Below are 20,979 nucleotides of genomic sequence, written 5' to 3' on the forward strand. Positions count from 1 at the left end.
GATAACTATGGTTTATTTTTTTTCTAGTGTCCATTCAATCTTCTTCTGATAACTGTTGCCCTATTTCTCTCAATGGGTCTACACCCTTGCCTACTGTGGGATCAGGCACCTCTGGAGGCATTGACTCCACTTGGAATCCAGGGGTGGAACACATGCCCAAGGCTAAATTAGTCAATATATTAATACCCCTGACCAAAATGATTGGTTCAGGAAAAGTCTGGGGCTTGAACCTGGAAGTATATAGTCCCTGGAGCTATTGGCAACTTTCAGGAAATGGAGGCAACACTGAGGAATCAGAAATAAGAAATTAAGACAGAGAAAAACAAAGTTCTGACCATGTATTATGTTTGAATCCTGGATCATGATGCACCAAGACAGAAGCACTTGGACTGGTTAGTAACATGAGCCACTAAGTTCCCTTTTTACTTCAAGCAGTGTGGATCTCAATACCCTTTTTTGCAACTAAAATAATCCTGATTTAGAATAGAGAAGACAAATCCCTAGGCATAAAGACACATTCAACAAATATTTATTGTGTGCCTACTGTATCCCAGCACTGTATATAGTTAATGAGTATATAAAAATGAGTAAAATTGTCTCTCCATTCAAGTTCCTTTTAGGTAGAAAGGACAAATCCTTCACCAGATTTTCCCAGGTCAGTTTGGCATTCTACCTCAACTCCTCTGTACACCCTGAACGGGATAAATACAAATTTCATGTAAGTGGCTGCATCGGGAGGAATAGTACTGTAACAGATACAGTTTGGACTTTTATTAACCACATATTTGTGGTAAACTCTATCCTTTTAGAAAACCATAATCTCTCATTACAAAAAATTAAGCCATGACACCAATTTAGAACGTAGATTTAACATTATCTCTTAAAAGCAGCAGTGCTCTTTCAAGGAAGCTGTTACTAAAGATACCACATAGAAATTAGAGGGTAGTTTGAATTAAATCCTTTTTAGGTTTATGTGCTGTGCACTTCTGATATTTAAGGTTCAGTTACTTGGTGGAAATCTGGAACAGAAAATATTCAGCAGATTAGGCAGAAGAACAAAGAAAAGAGGTGCCATCCTGGGTACAGTACTTGGTGTACAAATCAATGCCATATTCACTTCAATGCTTAATTGACAGATAAGCCAACTGATGCTGACTACTAACATGCTGGGCATATAAAATTGCATTTTAGCATTCCCACAAATAGTCTGACAATGAAAGATTTCAGCAAATTAGACCTAGTCATAAAGCTCATAAAAAGCTCATAAAAATTAGTATTATTACATGCATACTTGAAAAAATGAGCCAGTTATTATTAATACTAATTGGAATTTTAAAAATCAAAGGCTAAGCGGAAACACAGGGTTTCAGTAGAAATCTGTACATGTATGACATTATTATCTAAAACTTAAAAAAGGACATCACACACAGTGAGAGCCAAATTTTACCCTGTTAATTGCCCAGGACCTTGTGTTGGAGGCAAAAGTGGGCTTTCACATAAATTAGTAATGATACATTAGAATGGAAAGGGACCTTAATGATCTGTAAAATTACCTAGATATAGGGCAAACTCCTCATTTATAGAGGAAGAGTCAATTGAATACATACAAATATGATTTTCATAAAGGCATGAGGCAGCCCTAATCTGACAAAGAACAAGTATGAGTAATTTTACAGGCTTTGAATATCAAAGAAATTTTCTGTATGGTGATATCTATTTCTATATATCTATATCTATTTCTTTCTATATATCTAGAAATATATATATATATTCTAAAAATTAAAATAATCCTTCCATAAATACAAAATCAATAACCACTGTCCAAACTCTGACTCTTTTTTTGCGGAGCACAGGCTCCGAATGCACAGGCTCAGCGGCCATGGCTCACAGGCCCAGCCACTCCGCGGCATGTGGGATCTTCCCGCCTGGGGCACAAACCCGCGTCCCCTGCATCAGCAGGTGGACTCTCAACGACTCTGCCACCAGGGAAGCCCAAAACTCTGACTCTTTAAAGAGCACTATTAGGAGGCAACACTGGCCTTTTACAGCACACATGACACTCTGGGCAAGACATGCCCTTTGGTTGGCTCTCAGGTAACAGCATCCAGGCAGTTTCCTCTACCTTCTCACTAGAAACATTTCCAAGAGTCCTGGCCTAGGTAGGGTTGTAGTTTTTATCTCATCATAGAGTTTGTAGTGAGCAAAATTATTGGCTTAAATAGTGAATAAACCCACGTTTATGGTCTTATTCAAAAAATACTTCTGTTAAATTCATCACCCTTAAATTTTTTAAAAAGAAATTTGATACAGAAGCATGAACAACCAGCTCAAATATAATTAGTACATTAAACATACTCAAGTGCTCCTAATACAAATGAATAACCCTGACAACCTCCTTCTACTGTACCCACTCTTAAAGATATATAAATATTATTTAGCATTCAATCTCCCATTAATAATGCTCATTTATAAAAATAAATGTGTGCTATCAAACTACGGAATCCTTCACACAAATATGTCTTATTTGCTACCTTAGAATTTCATGTCTCTATGACATGAACTTCAGAGTATGTGAAATTAGTTAGCACTACACGTCTTAATATGTGAATCCTAAAGAAGTTTTAGGGCTGGGAGAAAAGGTTAAAGATTTATTGGCACCATTACACTAATTATCTGTTAAGTTTCTTATGACAGAACAACAAGAATCAAGAAGAGATAAGTGAGGAGGGAGATAAAACAAAAACCAGAGGGAATACTAAAAACAGAGAAAAAAATGAATGCCATATCAGCTGACAACCTTACGAGTATAAATATATTTTCACAATTCAGACTCTAATAATTACAGGCCTATTTAAATTAACTGGAAAACAAGGTGCATATTTAGTCCTGTGCTGCCATATTATACTCATCATCCCCAAAGTGGGTCCTTACTGAGATGTATGTATCCTAGATTTTATTTTCCATAAATTGATAATTATTTTCTACCACCTATGGGAGATGTCTGTGTTCAGCAAAATGTCCTTTCCCCAAGAAATTAAGAAAAAGAATTCTCATGTGATCCTATAAAAATGGATATTGTGAAATTGCTTATTAAATCAAAAATTTTGAGATTTACTTAGCTTAAGGTTTTCATTTATGTGCAATTGTCAAGGTGGGTATTTGATATTTTTCACATTGCTTCTTCATATGCCAAGTGATAGGCAATCTATGTTCAGCAATTTCTTTTCTTTCTTTTTTTTTAAAATTTCATTTATTTTTTGGCTGCGTGGGTCTTCCTTGCTGCACGCGGGCTTTCTCTAGTTGCAGCAAGCAGGGGTTACTCTTCGTTGCAGTGCACAGGCTTCTCATTGCAGTGGCTTCTCTTGTTGCGGAGCATGGGCTCTAGGTGCACAGACTTCAGTAGTTGTGGCATGTGGGCTTCAGTAGTTGTGGCTCGCGGGCTCTACAGCGCAGGCTCAGTAGTTGTGGTGCACGGGCTTAGTTGCTCCGTGGCATGTGGGATCTTCCCGCACCAGGGCTTGAACCTGTGCCCCCTGCATTGGCAGGCGGATTCGTAACCACTGTGCCACCAGGGAAGCCCCTATGTTAAGCATTTTCAATACCCATCTCAACTTTACCCAATCCCCATTGCTTCTTATGTATTTTATCCATTTGTTCATTCACTTATTCAAATTCAACAAATGAAGTTAATGAGTGTCCACTATTCTAGAATCAGGAGATGCATTTGTGTACTGTTTTCCCCATTAACTATTTCCTTATTTTTATCATCTTTGTATTGCTTCGGTGCCTAGGACTGTGCTTTACGTGGTCTGATGATAGAATCTACGAGTGCTGTTGGTCATAAATATTTTTAAAGCATCTGTGGTGTGTTGGATGCTAAGCTACATGATGAATGGTATCAGCTAAAATCATTGTCGTTGCTTAATAATTCTTTACCATCTAATGTTAGAGTTAACCTAGCAGAAAGACAAGATAAGGATGTTTAAGCCCTAAATTTCATGGGAAAATGTCCATTGTGCCCTTTTAAACTCACTTTCTGAAAAATTTCTTCCAAGGCTTCTACTTGTTTTGCAAGTAAGTAAGGATAAAGGAAGGACTCTTGGAAAAGAGGTTGGGATGATTAAAATGCTGCCTAGGGGGTTAAATAACAAATGGAAACAGTGGGAGGGAAAGGGGGCAAGTGGAGGGAAGGAAGAGTGAGAAGCTGAGGTGGGTCCAGATGAAAACTACAGAGCAGAAGGAACTGCCTTGGAGAGACCGAAGTGTTCATGAGTTTGTCACCTCTGATTCTAGTCAATTGATTACTCGTCTGCTTCCCCAAAGACTGTAAGATCCACAAAGCCCGTGACCCTGTTTGCCTTGGTGCAGGTTCAATAAACATTCATTAAATGAATGGCCAAGAGTAAAGGTTCTGAAAGTAAGAACCCTACATTTATACAATGCTTTACACCTTTCAAAACACATGATACACATCTGTATCCTGATAGAACACCTTGCCCACACCTAAGGAGACGTGGATGAGGCTGTTCAGTACATCGCTGTTTGAAATAGTGAAATGTTGGGAGCAATCTCTGTGCCCTTAATTAGGGAATGGATATATAAATTGTGGTATAGTCTCAGGGTGCAGCATTAAAAGAAATAAACTACATGTCCATATCTCTCAAACAGGATAGATCTTAAAAATATAATGCATGTGATCATTTCGTAATGTATAAAAATATGGAATCACTATGTTGAACACCTGAAATTAACATAATATTGTATGTCAATTATAATTCAATTATATATATATAATATGTAAAAAAAGCATGGAATTACATGTACAATATACTATATATAATATATATATAAACACAGCTTTATTGAGACAATTCACACACCATATAATTCATTCATTTAAAGTATACTATTCAGGGCTTCCCTGGTGGCGCAGTGGTTGAGAGTCCGCCTGCCGATGCAGGGGACATGGGTTCGTGCCCCGGTCCGGGAAGATCCCACATGCCGCGGAGCAGCTGAGCCCGTGAGCCATGGCCACTGAACCTGCGCTTCCGGAGCCTGTGCTCCGCAACGGGAGAGGCCACAACAGTGAGAGGCCCGCGTATCGCAAAAAATAATAATAATAATAAAAAAATAAAGTATACTATTCAATGGTTTTGATATATTATCTTATTAATTTTAAAAAATTGTGGTAAAATATATGTAGCATAAAATTTACCATTTTAATAATTTTTAAGTATAAAATTCAATGGCATTAATTTTTTTAAATTTAACTTATTTTATATTGGTGTATAGTTGATTTACAATGTTGTGTTAGTTTCAGGTATAGAGCAAAGCAATTCAGTTAAACACGTACATATATCCATTCTTTTTCAGATTCATTTCCCATATAGGTTATTACAAAATTCAATGCCATTAATTATTTTCACAATGTGCACCCATCACCACTATCTTTTCCAAAACTTTTTTGCTCCCTAAACAAAAATTCTATAACTATTAAGTAATAATTACCCCTGTGCCTCCCCACAACCCCTAATAATCACTAAGTAACTTCCAGTCTCTGTGAGTTTACCTATTCTATGTACCTTATATAAATGGAATCATACAATATCTGTCTTTTTGTGTCTTGCTTATTTCATGTAATATAATATCTTCAAGATTCATCTATGAATCTTGTATCAGAACTTCAATACTTTTTATGGCTGAATAATGTTCTATTATATGTATATACCATACTTTGTTTATTCATTCATCTGTTGATGGGCACTTGGATTGTTTCCACTTTTGGCTATAATGCTGCACTGAACATTGGCATGCAAATAACTGTTCGAGTCCTTGCTTTCAATTTCTTTGGGTATGTACCTAGGAATGGAGCTGCTGAATTGTATGGTAATTATATGTTTAGCTTGTTTAAGGAACTGACAAATAGTTTCATTTGTGTATTTTTTAAAACACAAAATACTTCTATACTAGATAGATAGATAGATAGAGACATATGTTTGGTCTAATGGATATACTGAAAGTATACTCATAGAGATCATTTGGTGGTAGGGATTGATATGAGGAGAGAGAAAAAACTAGGCTAGGAGTGGTCAAAGGAAACATTAGTTTTATCTGTAGTGCTTCCTTTCATTTTTTAGAAGGGCCACATTTACATACATTATTTGCAAAATTATTTTAAAAATAGGAAAGAGAGAAGTACATTTGACAGAACATCAACAGTTGTCAATTTGAGGAAGAAGGTATATCCATGTTATACTGTTCTTTACACCTTTCTTATTAATTAGGAAAAGACAAATTTTTCTAAAAAGTACAATATCACTTGATCCATATCAAAATTGGTGAAGGAGATAGGACCATGATATTATCTTTATTATAAAGGGTAGAATTCTGAAATAGACAGTGGTAGACCAGAACCAGGACTAGTGCTCTGGTCTGCTTAGTAGAGGGCTTGGATTGGAAAGGGAGGCTGAGAAGGTGAACACACTTCAATGCTGTATGCCACAACCCCTAAAATTGCCTACTACATTTCTTCCCCATTTTTAATGGTATGAAGACATTTCTGTTTTGAAGTCTACTGCTTTCATGAGGCAACATGGAGGAAGAAAGGATAAGGTTTGCTAAAGCTGGAGGATAGAGTGATGAGAGGTAAGGCTGGGGGACAAGATAACAACTGAGAACAGTGGATAGGAAATGAGGGAAGTGGAGGAAAGGAAGGATCTGGAGGTAAATGGCCATTTGTAGCAGGCCATTTGCACCCAGTGAAAGGTGAGATGGATTCTTCCATGTCTTGATTTCCTCCTAGCACCTCTTACCCCTTCCCACTATTAATCACTATTAATTAATCACTATTTCCATGCTAAGTGATTGAGTGGGCAGGTATGTGTGATGTGTGTATTGCAGGTAAGGAAAATGAAGGACATGGGGAGCCTGGAAGGAATGTGCGATGTGAGATAAAAAGTCAGTTAAATTAAGAACAAATTGTTGGACTTCCCTGGTGGCGCAGTGGTTAAGAATCCGCCTGCCAATGCAGGCGACACGGGTCCGAGTCCTGGTCCAGGAAGATCCCACATGCCACGGAGCAGCTAAGCCTGTGCACCACAACTACTGAGCCTGCGTGCCAGAGCTACTGAAGCCTGCGCACCTAGAGCCTGTGCTCCACAACAAGAGAAGCCACTGCAATAAGAAGCCCGCGCACTGCAACAAAGAGTAGTCCCTGCTCGCCACAAATAGACAAAGCCAACACACAGCAAAGACCCAATGCAGCCAAAAATAAATTTAAAAAATAATAAAATAAATAAATTTTAAAAATAAGAGCAAATTGTCATCTCTCTGAAGTAGACCAACTGTTGGCTGTCAGATTATTCACTGCCGATGCTTTGTTCAGTATACATCTTCCAGACACCAATAAAATGAGTAAACAAAAATGTCCAAATTCCTCACTAACATTGCTGTTTTCACATCCTTGCCATGGAGAATGGACCCTAGATAGCTTCATAACTAATTTGTGCAATATAATTAAGTCTCTTTTGTTTCTAATGTCTTTAAGTCACTAGCTATGGAGACATGAAACGCATCAGAGCTGAGAACAAAGAACTCTTCACTCACAAATGTACTTATTTTCAGCTGAAGGAATTAGAATAATCTAAGAAGGAAAGGAAAGTTATCTGTGGTTATGAGTTCCACCCACACACTGCCAGCAAATTCATTTTCTCAAGCCCAGGGTTGAACACACCATTTCTCTATTCAAATTTCTTTCATTGACAAAAGCAGTATCCCTCCCAAAAATTTCTCAAAATTATCTTGGTATTTCTTAAGAAAAGGAACTCCAAGTTCAAATAAGTTTAGGAAATGATAAGCAAAATTTCTAACTGCAGAACTTTAAAAAATTAATCTGAAGCATGAACCTCCATCGTGTGGAGCAATTCTGAAACTTATTTAACCAAAATACTCCCTTCTCCTTATCCACCTGCCCACCCCCCAGAAAAGAAACCATCTATAACTTTTCATGCAATTAGAATTCTGTGAGACATAGTTTGAAAACCTTGACCTACCCTATGAAAAACGTGGATGCTAAAATCAGACCTGGGTGTAAGTCCCTGCTCAACTGCTTACTGGCTGAGTGATATTATGCAAACAACTTAATTTTTCCTATTTCTGTTTGCTAATTGTAGAATGAGATAATAACCTTTTCAGCGTTGTTGTGAAGATTAATTGAGATAACATTTTTATCCTAGGATTTAGACCTTAACTTGCTTTTCCAGCCTTCTGAAGAGAGCGGGAATCAAAGAGTGAAGGGCCCTATAAGCCATAAGTTATTGGAAGTAATGGAAGGGTTTTAAATAGGAATAAGCAGTTTGAATTCTCCTGGCCTTGCTAGGGCAGCTTGGTCGTATCTCCAGAGGCTCCTCATGGCTTGCCCTTGTTTTAGCAAATATAAATCCTACTTATCGGGACTTCCCTGGTGGTGCAGTTGTTGGGAGTCCTCCTGCCAATGCAGGGGACACGAGTTCGAGCCCTGGTCCGGGAGGATCCCGCATGCCACGGAGCAACTGAGCCCCGTGAACCACAACTACTGAGCCCACGTGCCACAACTACTGAAGCCCGTGCTCTGAAACAGGAAAAGCCACTGTCATGAGAAGCCTGCGCACTGCAACAAAGAGTAGCCCCCACTTGCCACAACTAGAGAAAGCCCCCGTGCAGCAACAAAGACCAAAAGCAGCCAAAAATAAAATGAATAAATTTATAAAAAAATAAAAATAAAATAAATCTTACTTATCACTCAAGGTCCTGCTTAAAAGCCTCTTTCTCAACAATGTCTTCATCCACTCACTCTCTCACAGGCAGTTTGAAAATTCTTCTTGTAAACTCTATCACCTTTTTTCTATCTTTCTTTAGCACTCACCTCTTGCCATTACAGATCAGAGTTATTTATGTGGTGCTGTATCCATTTCCCTAACTAGTATCCTTTTAAGGGTAGGGTCCTTACCTTGTCCCATCCTTGTAAGTATAATACCGTGATCTGTAGTATTCACTACATATTTGTCAAAGATAAAACATGTTTATCACTTTATAGTTCACGAAGTGGCTTTCTAATGACATCACTGAAAATAATATAAAAAGAATTGATTTTCTCCCATTAGCAGAAATCTACAAGTTTAGAGCTCTTTCCAAAAGCAATTTCTACCAGAGTATCATCTGCTGCCCTCCTGTGTTTGATACAAATATTATTTTATACCAGTACAGAAAAAAGAGTAACAGGTTCAAGTAAATTTATTTGAACTGCATTTTGTTTACTTTCAAATCTTTCAATGGATTTTTTCCACATAAATTATTCCCATTAAAATTATCTTTACACAATATATTTCAAATTACATTTTTTTACTTAGAGTTATATAAGAACTTTCACACTGGTCTGATATTCCTTCATTAGAACCTACTAAACTTTTAATATTTCCATTTTTCATCTGAGACAGTAACTTATTTCAAATTATTCTAATATGATTTTCATATACTAGACCTCCATGGGCAACAGTATATTTAAGACTTTGTACTTTGCAACTAGAAAGACTTGGTTTAAATCCTGGCTTAGCCACATAGTAATTGTGTGACCTTGGGCAAATAGCTTTTCTGAAGCTGTTTCATCTGTAAAACAAAGATAATACCTCCCAGAGATCACATAAGATAGAACACTTGGTACACCATGAAAGCTACCAATATGTTAGCTATTATGACTATCTAAGAAGCATGTTTTCAAATATCTCTTTTCTTTGGTATGACCTACTTTGGTGAACTTGAAGACTGCCTAAAACATAAATTAGAGTATTGTCTAGATTAAGCCCTATCTTTCCACATCACCACTCAACATTTATTGAACACTTGTCATGTGCCAGCACAATTCTAGACACTTGAGCTATATCAGGTAATAAAACAGACCAAAATCCTTGTCCCTGTGAATCCTAACAATATAAACCAAGCCAGTTCATGGTGGTCTTTAGGTTACTAACTTTCTTCTAAATTCTTGCAGTTCTTTATTTTCCACATTACTCATTTGATTCTTATTTATTTATTTATTTATTTTGGGCTGCGTTGGATCTTCATTGCTGCCCACAGGCTTTCTCTAGTTGCAGCGAGCGGGGGCTACTCCTCGTTGTGGTGCGTGGGCTTCTCGTTGCAGTGGCTTCTCTTGTCGCAGAGCGCGGGCTCTAGACACGTGGGCTTCAGTAGTTGCAGCTCGTGGGCTCAGTAGTTGTGGCTCGTGGACTCTGGAACGCAGGCTCAGTAGTTGCGGCCCATGGGCTTAACTGCTCCATGGCATGTGGGATCTTCCCGGACCAGGGATTGAGCCCGTGTCCCATGCATCGGCAGGCGGATTCTTAACCACTGCACCACCAGGGAAGTCCTCATTTGATTCTTTATATAAGCTACCCCATACTAAATATCCAGTGCCTTCTTTACTTCCAATTCAGGTTGTCATCTCTCTTGGTCTACTGCTACAGACTCCAATGAGGGACAAGGGCTCACTCTCATGCCAATTTTGTAAGGATGGGGATTTACAGTTTGACTCTCTCCTACTCTTTATGGGGGGAAAAGCATTAGTATTGATACTTTTATTTAGTTGCTGACAATTACAATCTGTTCTCTATTACATTACCTATTATCTGTTCTCAACACAGCAGCCAGAAAGATCCCCTGAAACAGCAGTTCAGTTATTTTCCTTGAAGTGATGGCCCATCTCATTCATTTATGGAGAAAATATCTGCTAAATACTCAAGTCTAAATAACTATAGTTTAATCTGTCAGTCTCTTAGTTTTATTTTCAAGTGAAAATGGTAGGAAAGGAACTTCAGAGATCTGTGAAGTCAACACTATTTTCTTAATAATACTAAGATTTTATTCGCCCTTTTCACTGTGTTAACATTTGTACAGATGGTACAAAAGCAACAGTGAGTAAAACTACTAGCACTTAGCATCAATCAAGATAGTGGCACCGAACTACTGGTAGTCATTGTATTCTCCACTGCCATGTACTCGCAATAAAAACAAAATAAAAAAATCAACTCAGTTTCACTTCAGAATGTCCTTGATGAAGCAATAAAACGTACTGATTTTATGAACTCTTAGCCCATGAGGACACATCTTTTAAAATATTTCTCATGACAAAATTGGTAGTATGCATAAAGCATTTCTGCTGCCACCAAAGCACAACGGTTTTCTCAAGAAAAAGCACTTGCTATTGAGTTACAAACTCAACTGGCTTTTTTTTCTTAAGGAACATCATTTTTACTTGAAAGATTGATGAACTGCAGTTACTCAGGGTATTTGACAGATATTTTCTTGAAAAGGAACCAAACGGGCCTGTCATTTCAAGGAAAACAACAGACAGTATTTGCTATCAGTGACCAAATTTAAGCTATCAAGCAAAAACTCCAAATTGTGGAAAACTTATACCACCGTTGTTAGTTTTTCAGCTTTCATATACTATAAGACTTTCCTGATGAGATCAGTGGTGATACTAATAATATGTACGAAGTACATATTTTGATATGTTGACACAATGAAATGTGTCAACACTTAGAGGGCCTGTGTAACTCAGTGAGCCAACACTTTCCAAATGAGCAATGCAAGATATTTCAAAATCACATATGGGTAAAAGATCCACAAAGTTCAAGACAGATTAATGAATATTAATGTAATAGAGAATGAAAAGTTGATTGACCAGCCCCCATGTTGTAACTAATTTCTAAGAAATTACCACTTGTTGGGTTTTGCTAGAGTGTCAAAGAATATCCACAATTATTTGAAAAGGCTATTAAAATATTTCTCCCTGGGGCTTCCCTGGTGGCGCAGCGGTTAAGAATCCGCCTGCCAGTGCAGGGGACCCGGGCTTGAGCCCTGGTTCGGGAAGATCTCACATCCCTCGAAGCAACTAAGCCCATGCGCCACAACTACTGAGCCTGTGCTCTAGAGCCCGCGAGCCACAACTACTGAGCCCGTGTGCCACACCTACTGAGCTCGCGTGCCACAACTACTGAAGCCCACACACCAGAGCCCATGCTCCATGACAAGAGAAGCCACTGCAATGAGGAGCCTGCACGCCACAATGAAGAGTAGCCCCCACTCTCCGCAACTAGAGAAAAGCCCACACGCAGCAAGAAAGACCCAACACAGCCAAAAATAAATAAATTAAAAAAAGATTTCTCCCTTACTACATATTTATGTGAAGTGGTCTTTTAAATACTTCAACCAAAACTTCATATCCCAATAGTTTGAATGCAAAAGCAGATACAAGAATCCAGCTGTTTTATCCTAAGCCAGATACTGAAGACATCTGCAAAATTGTTTAAAAAAAAAAGCGCACCACTTTTCTCACGAAATTATTTGTTTTGGAAAATAGTTATTTTTCATAAAAAATGTTTTTGTTAACATGTAATGGTTTTATTATTGTTATTTAAAAATGAATTACAGGTATTTAAATTTTTTCTCAGTTTTGATTTCTAATTTGGTGACCAGCAACAGCTATAACCTTCTAAAACAAAAGCTCTGTGGGGTCTTCAAGAATTTTTAAGAATGTAATGGTGTTCCAAGGCCAAAATGTTTGAGACCCACTGATCTGAAATATGTCAGATCGTATAATTTAATAATCTTCCAGGGCCTCCCTGGTGGCGCAGTGGTTGAGAGTCCGCCTGCCGATGCAGGGGATACGGGTTCGTGCCCCGGTCCGGGAGGATCCCATATGCCGCGGAGCGGCTGGGCCCGTGGGCCATGGCCGCTGGGCCTGTGCGTCCGGAGCCTGTGCTCCGCAGCGGGAGAGGCCACAACAGTGAGAGGCCCGCATACCGCAAAAAAAAAAAAAAAAAAAAAAAAAAAAAAAAAAATCTTCCAATGGCTCCCCACCTTTTCAGGGTAAAAGCCACAAGTCTACACTGGACCACCAGGCTCTACTCTTACCTGTTCCCTCTCCATAATCTATCCCTGTACTCTTCCCCTTGCTCACTCCCTTCAGTCATACTTGTTTCTTTGCTGTTCCTCCAACAAGTCAGACACAATCCTGTGTTAGGAACGTTGCACTGGAAGTTCCCTCTGCCTGGAAAGTAATAGCCTTAGTTTTTGCATGGCTATTTCCCTCACTTCCTTAAAGCTTCTGCTCAAATGTCACCTTCTCAATAGTCTAACATGAGCGTCCTGTTTAAAACTGCAACCCTACTTCTAGTCCCATTCTCCACAGCACCTTCTAACATTTGCTTACTTATGTCTACAGTTCGTGGGGCCTCCTGCTCCCCCATCTAGTGTAATACAAGCCCCTAAAGCTTGGGAAATGCCTGCCACATAGCGCTCAACAGATATTTGTTGAATGGTGAATTAATGAAATAACTCGTTTTGACAGGTTGTCAATTCTCGAAACACGTCCACAAAGTCCCAAAAGAAAGAGAGGATGCAATTTACAGAGAGAGGGCAATGCCAGCAAAGATATTTTTGAATGAAAGAAAAAGAAGGGATACAATGATCACAAACCTCAATACTGAAAGCGTTATGGGCCTGAAAAAAGCTCTTGGGAAAAGTCGGGGTTGGGGAACATTCTAAACGTTGGGCAGGACGCATTTAAGTGTCCGGCAATGAACATTGGTCCTGCACTACCGCCCAACCCCTCCGCAACCCTCCCCTTATTTATCCGCCCCCATCCTCCCGCCTCCCCTGAAACCACAGTTCCAGAGCTGTCCCTGGACCCCTCCACCAGAACACAAGTAGTCCACACCAAGAGACTGAAACATTTCCAAACTTTATAGAAAAAACAACAACGACAATCAACTAGCCGAAAACGAGCCTCTAAATCCCGTCTCACTCCAGTGCCGTCTTCTCTAACGTTTGCTGGCTTTAGGCTCTCTCCACGGTCCGGTAACAGTTCTCAGGGGTCCTGACGGTCTCCCAACGCTGTGTTCCACAAGAAAACAGGGTCCACAGGAAGGCAGGTCAGGCGGGACGCCCCCAGTAAGCACCTCTGCACAAGTAAAGCACGAGAAGCAGAGCCATGGAAAATCAGTCCCCTTGGGGAAGGAACACGCGGGAATGACGGCAAACCGGCGGAACTCAGGGAGAGATGCTCACGTACAGCGGTGACACGGCGGGGTCTCAGTTCTCCTCCGGCTTGTCGGCTGGCGGGCCGCATGGCTGCAGCATCTTCTCCATCAAGTTGAAGCGGACTCGCGCTTTGCTCTCATTCTCGGCAATGGCGAAGTAGTTGAGAAGGTCGAAGTGGCCCATGTAGGAGCAGTAGGAGTCACGGTGCTGGTTCACCAGCCACTCCCACTTGGTGGTGTCGGCGTGGCCGGTGCCGATGTACTTGGACTGCAGATGCTCTAGCTGGCTGTGGATGGTGTAGCGGTCCGTCATCTCGCCGCTTTTCCCTTTGCTCCCAGGTCAGAGGCCGCAGACGACAAGGAACCGCTCTGGGGCTTCAAACCGGAGAGGCCACCCGGCGTAACCTCCGGAGCCGCGCGGTCGCAGACGGACGACGTCACACTACGAAGTCGTGCAGACTCCCGGTCCCAGGGCTCAGAGGCGGAAGCGGAAGTGTATTCTGTCACCGAATTGGAGTTGCCCAGGCGACGCTACCACTGGGCCGCCCCCATAGAGAGCCCCGCCCCTTCGCAGAGCGTTGCATCCTGGTCTAGTTAGTGGCCCTTTTCTAACAGGAGCTTTGCATGCTGGGACTTGTGGTCTCCGAGAGGTGGTGAGCGCAGGCTTCTTGGGACCCCTGAGTGATGTTTGAAAAACGGTGGGCGGCTTAATGGAGCGCGGTGTCTGGGAGGTGTGAAGCATCCTCCGGCGGTTTGGGGCTGGGTGGAAATGAGAAACTCTTAATAGGACAGGGCTATAAGCACCTGGGCAAATGAACTCTTGGTGTAATTCCGCTTTTGAAGCTAACGAGGCACAGTAGCCCCTTCACGACCAGGGGTGGACCACGCTGAAGTCAGGAGACGCGAGTTCTGGTGCCAACCAAGTATCTTACAAGTTGTGTGGAAAGTTATTTCAGCGCTTGTAGGGCCGCCGTTTCCTGCCTGGTGACGAAAGTACAGCACCAGTTCCGACACGTTCCGGCGCCCACATCAAGCCCCTCCTTCCTCTTGAGCTTCTAATTTTGACATCCTCCCTCCAACTTCTCACCCCACCCTACACGCCCTCAGCCTATACTTCTTTCTCATCTTTCCGTGCGGCTCGCCTCTCCATTTCTCCGTAGGAAGTGTTCCCACCGCTTGGAATGCTTTTGTTCCCCTGGCAAACATTTCTCCCTTTAAGTCAGCTCGAAAGTATCTCCTTGAAATTGCCTTTGGCTACTCCAGACAGATGTAAATTCTTCCTCTTTTTATCCTGTACGTCTCTTTGTTATTATCACTTTATAACCAATATTTGGTTTAACAACTTCCTCACGCGAATACAAACTACTTGAAAAAATAGTTTACTTTCTTCAATGATGTCTTGTATCATAAGCTTCTTTTTTTTTTTTTGTGGTACGCGGGCCTCTCACTGTTGTGGCCTCTCCCGTTGCGGAGCACAGGCTCCAGACGCGCAGGCCTATCGGCCATGGCTCACGGGCCCAGCCGCTCCGCGGCATGTGGGATCTTCCCGGACCGGGGCACGAACCCGTGCCCCCTGCATCGGCAGGCGGACGTTCAACCACTGCGCCACCAGGGAAGCCCCATAAGCTTCTTTTATGATATCCTCATAGGCTGGCAGAGATTGTTTCTCAAAAAACGTTTGATGAATGGATAAACAACTGCATGACAGCCAAATAGAACTCTTTACTAGGTGAAAGATAACTTTAAAATATTTTTATTCTGGTACACAGTTGCAGTTATGTAGGACCAGTAAGTCTAGAGATCTAATGTACAGCATGATGACTATAGTTAATACTGTGTTGCATACTGAAAATTTCCGAAGAGGGTATATTTCAGGTGTTCTCAACACACACGTAACTATGGGAGGAGATGAATATGTTAATTAGCTTGACTGTAGTACCGTTTCACCGCGTATATGTGTATCAAATCATGTTGCACTCCTTAAATACATTCAACTTTATTAAAAAAAATTTTTTTTAATTACAAAAATATTCCTTATGGGATCAAATAAATGCCAGTATCAAAAATGAAATAAAGGGCTTCCCTGGTGGCGCAGTGGTTGAGAGTCCGCCTGCCGATGCAGGGGACACGGGTTCGTGCCCCGGTCTGGGAGGATCCCACATGCTGCGGAGCGGCTGGCCCCGTGAGCCATGGCTGCTGAGCCTGCGCGTCCGGAGCCTGTGCTCCGCAACGGGAGAGGCCACAACAGTGAGAAGCCCGCGTACCGCAAAAAAAAAAAAGTTGCCCCTAAAGTTTAATTTTTGTTATAAATGTATCATTCCTAAAACGTAGAGACTATTATAAGGCATGCCTGTGGATTTACCATCCAGATATATCAAACCTTGCCATTTTGCCATTTTTGTTCCCAACTTTGTTATTTTGTTTTGGTTTTGTTTTTTAAAGAAATAACTGTACAAATGAACTTGAAAATTTCTTTGTATTCCCCTCCCTAAGTTATTCACTTCAGGATCCTGTCTTGAATCTAGAATTAATTATCCTGATGCTGTGTTTTTGATTGCTGAAAGTTTGTATATCCATAAACAATAGATGTTTTGTTATGCATGTTTAAAAGCATCATATAAATGACACTATGTATGTATTGTTATGAAAGTTGTTTTTTTCCTCATCAGTATCCCTGTTGATATATGTAGCTTTAGCTATGTGTTTTATCTAGCTTTTTAAAAAATGTTTATTGGCCTATTATATTCCTGCTTCTGTGAATTGCATATTCATATCCTTTGCTCATTTTCTTACTGGGATGTTTGTCTTTGTCTTACTAATTTTTAAGGAGATCTTTAAATAATCAGGATACTTCGCTTGCCAGTTATTTGCAATGAAAATATTTTTTTTTTCCAGTCTGGGGATCATCTTTACCCTTTCTTTATGGAAAGAGAGGGTATCTCTTGTTACACTGAAGTTAAGTTTAAAGTAGTCAGATGTATCAGCCTTCTTTTATGGTTTGTGCTTTTTGCATTTGGTTTAAAAAAATGAAAATAGGGCTTCCCTGGTGGCGCAGTGGTTGAGAGTCCGCCTGCTGATGCAGGGGACACAGGTTCAGGTCCCGGTCCGGGAGGATCCCACATGCCGCGGAGCAGCTGGGCCCGTGAGCCATGGCCGCTGAGCCTGCGCATCTGGAGCCTGCGCTCCGCAACGGGAGAGGCCACAGCAGTGAGAGGCCTGCGTACCGCAAAAAAAAAAAGAAAGAAATAAACAAAACTCTCTTTTCCTCTGGGACCATAAAAAATAGTTTCCTTCATTTTCTTTAAAAAGTTTTAGAATTTTGCTTTTTCATGTTTAGAAACTTAATCCACCTGGAAGTTTTTGTTTTGTTTTGCTTTAGGGATCTATATATGGCTAACTAGTTCCCAGTGATAACCAATCACTCATTAAATAGTACATTCTTTCCTTACTCATCTTTAATGCTTCTGTTGTACGTGTGTAGGTCTGTTTCTGGGCATTCTATTCTATTAGGCTCTTTGTCTGTACCCATACCAGTAACACAGGATCTTAATTAGTGTAGCCTTACAGTAAGTCTTGATATCTGACAGGGTAAAAGCCTGTACCTTCTTTCACAAATGTCTTAACAATTCTTGATCCTTTGCTCTTCCACATGAATTTAGAATTGTCAGTAAAATCCTCATGGAAATTGTGATTGAGTAATCAAATAAAGCCATGAAAATTAATATTATTTCTATATCATTAAGAATGATTCTAAGGATATGAGAGGAAAAACCTCAAATTCAAAGACCTTTGGAGCTAGATGGGAAACACATTTACATGTATTAATTAAGAGCCAAGGTGTATTAGTTACCTAGGGCTGCCAAAACAAAGTACCAAAAACTGAGTGTCTTAAATAATAGAAAATTATTTCCTCACAGTTCTGGGGGGCTAGAAGTCCAAGATCAAGGTGTTGGCAGGCTTGGTTTCATTCTGAGGACTCTCTCCTTGCCTTGCAGATGGCCATCTTCTCTTTGTGTCTTCACAGGGTTTTCCCTCTGTGTGTGTGTGTGTTCTAATCTCCTTTTCTTAGAAAGACACAAGTCATATTGGATTAGAGTCCACCCATATGACCTCATTTCACATTAAGGTCCTATCTCCAAATGCAGTCACACTCTGAGTTACTAGGGGTTAGCAGTTAAATGTTTGTTGGGGCCTTTAACCCCACCATTTGGTGGGGCTGGGGCACAATTCATCACTGTTTTTTTTTTTGTGTGTGTGTGATACGCGGGCCTTTCACTGTTGTGGCCTCTCCCGTTGTGGAGCACAGGCTCCGGACGCGCAGGCTCAGCGGCCATGGCTCACCGGCCCAGCTGCTCCGCAGCATGTGGGATCTTCCTGGACCGGGGCATGAACCCGTGTCCCCTGCAACGGCAGGTGGACTCTCAACCACTGCGCCACCAGGGAAACCCCCATCACTGTTTTATACAGTGATGTGGAATATATGAGAACTTTAAAAAAAAATTGTAAATTTAATTAATTAGATTTGTGAAAATAATTTACGTACATGAAAAGGTTTGATTTGTTAAGTCAGACAATTGCAATACTTGAAAGGAAAATTGAAGTATTACATTAAAAGGTATGGTATAAAATGTTTAAGAGTAAAAATTTGGAGTGAAACTAAATTTTATCCAAAAGCCTCTTAAAAGTGATTGTGGGGGGCTTCCCTGGTGGCGCAGTGGTTGGGAGTCTGCCTGCCGATGCAGGGGACACGGGTTCATGCCCCGGTCCGGGAGGACCCCACATGCCGCGGAGCGGCTGGGCCCATGAGCCATGGGCACTGGGCCTGCGCATCCAGAGCCTGTGCTCTGCAACGGGAGAGGCCACAGCAGTGAGAGGCCCGCGTACCGCAAAACAAAAACTACAACAACAACAAAAAAAGTGATTGTGAAAATTTACTAAGCTAATAAATAGTTTAGGATTTTTTGCTAAGCTTAAATGCTTAAGAGGCAGTTTTTCAATTTATAACTTTAATAAATTGAACATTAACTTTTAAAATCTAAATAAATCTCTGAATAGTATTTTGTACTCTTAGTCCCCCAAATGACTCTCAAAGTCATCAAAAAAACCTTCCATGTATCAAGATCAGCTTACAGATAACACAGAAACCCTGCTTCACATTTAATTGTAGTTACACTGAATTTATAGATTTGGGGAGAATTGTCATCTTAACTATATTGAATTTTTTCTTCTATGTACATAGTAAATATTTCCATTTATGTAAGTCTACTTTTTTTTTTTTCTTTTTGCGGTATGCGGGCCTCTCACTGTTGTGGCCTCTCCCGTTGCGGAGCACAGGCTCCGGACGCGCAGGCCCAGCGGCCATGGCTCACGGGCCCAGCCGCTCCGCGGCATATGGGATCCTCCCAGACCGGGGCACGAACCCGTATCCCCTGCATCGGCAGGCGGACTCTCAACCACTGCGCCACCAGGGAGGCCCTGTAAGTCTACTTTTTTGACTTTAAATAAAGCTTATATAATTTTCTCCATATGGATCTTTCACATCTTCTATTAGATTTATTCCTGGGTATCTGCTATATCTGCTATATATATTTAAAGATGTTCCTTATGAGTCTGAAATTGTCACCTAGTAAAGAATATCACATTTTCTTACACTTCTTGTCAATAAAGACTTTTGGTTTGGAACCAGTGGCCTTGTTGGCAAGACATGCCAGGAGAGCTGTTACTATTTGCAGTCCCAAGATACTACCTCAAGTGGATCCTGCCTGTTAGGTTGCTTCAATGTAACTATCAAATGCCATTGTACAATTTGGCATTTGAGTAAGGAAAATAAGCAAGACAAGATGCCAGTGGAAAGGATATAAAATAAAAAAATGTATAAGGAAAAGAAAAAATATATGTTTTTAGATAGAAAATTACATTTTGTCTATTTTTTAAGTCTGCAAATTTGAGGTAACATTTTTCTCTTTTCATCTTTTCTTGGTCTATCTTTAAAGCTGTGGGCTTTAAAATTTTTTTAAAGTCACTTAATATTTTGAATGGTCAAGGCATTGTTCAAAACCAAGAATGTATACAAAGGAATGCAGTTCCCAACATGTGCTCACTTCCCACGCCCATCCTCAGTAAGTAACCATTGCCATACATATCTTATTTATCCTTCCAGAGATTTTTAAAATGAAAACACAAATATATATGATATATTTATTTAAGTATATACAGATATATATGATATTTTACCCCTTTTAAAATTTAGATGGTAGCAAAATGCTCACCATAGTTCTCTACTTTGACTTTTTTGTTTGCTTTTTGTTTTATTTTCTTTGACATATCATGGTGATCATCTCATATGAGTACATAAAAATCTTCCTTATTCATTTTGGTTTTTTTGTCTTGTTTTAAAGCTGCATACTATTCCACTGTATGGGTGTATTATACTCTAAATAACTACCCTCTTATTGATTGTCAAAGATCTTGTGTATCCAGAAATTATATTTAAATTTTATTACTATTGCAGAAAAATACAAAGTTCAAATTGAAATGAACAAAAATCACATCTCATTTGGTGAAAAATTATTTTAGATACCCTTTTTCTGTAAGCAAGTTTTAAAGTCATAAAAGGATTTTCTATACGTACAGGTGTTGATATCATGTTTCACACTAGGGGTCGCCAAAACAGTATTTAAGGCCAACAAACAGACCAGTGATAGAGAACATTTTATAATTAGGCACCTTGAGTTTCTCAACCATGGTAAGCAGGAAAGTTACATTGTGACTGAAATGCTGAAGACAAAACTTTGGTTTGCTGTGTTTTCAAAGGCAACTATACTGATAACTTAGGAGAAAAGCAAGCAATCTTTCCCTTACCATCATACATATTTTACTTTGGGTTTTTATATTTAGCTGGATT

General features: G+C 40.2%; 1 protein-coding gene across 1 annotated transcript; it reads right to left on the reverse strand.

Annotated features, from left to right (window-relative positions):
- Positions 1-13,758: 13,758 nt before the first annotated feature.
- Positions 13,759-14,538, reverse strand: SF3B5 (splicing factor 3b subunit 5). Its single transcript, XM_081250963.1, has 2 exons — positions 14,108-14,538; positions 13,759-13,996 (listed from the first exon to the last, which is right to left on the reverse strand). The coding sequence occupies exon 1, from the start codon at positions 14,386-14,388 to the stop codon at positions 14,128-14,130; it is 261 nt and encodes an 86-aa protein (XP_081107089.1). The 5' UTR covers positions 14,389-14,538; the 3' UTR covers positions 13,759-13,996; positions 14,108-14,127.
- Positions 14,539-20,979: the final 6,441 nt, after the last annotated feature.

The sequence above is a fragment of the Mesoplodon bidens genome (assembly GCF_964165515.1).
Source record: "Mesoplodon bidens genome assembly, chromosome: 12".
NCBI lineage: Eukaryota > Metazoa > Chordata > Mammalia > Artiodactyla > Ziphiidae > Mesoplodon > Mesoplodon bidens.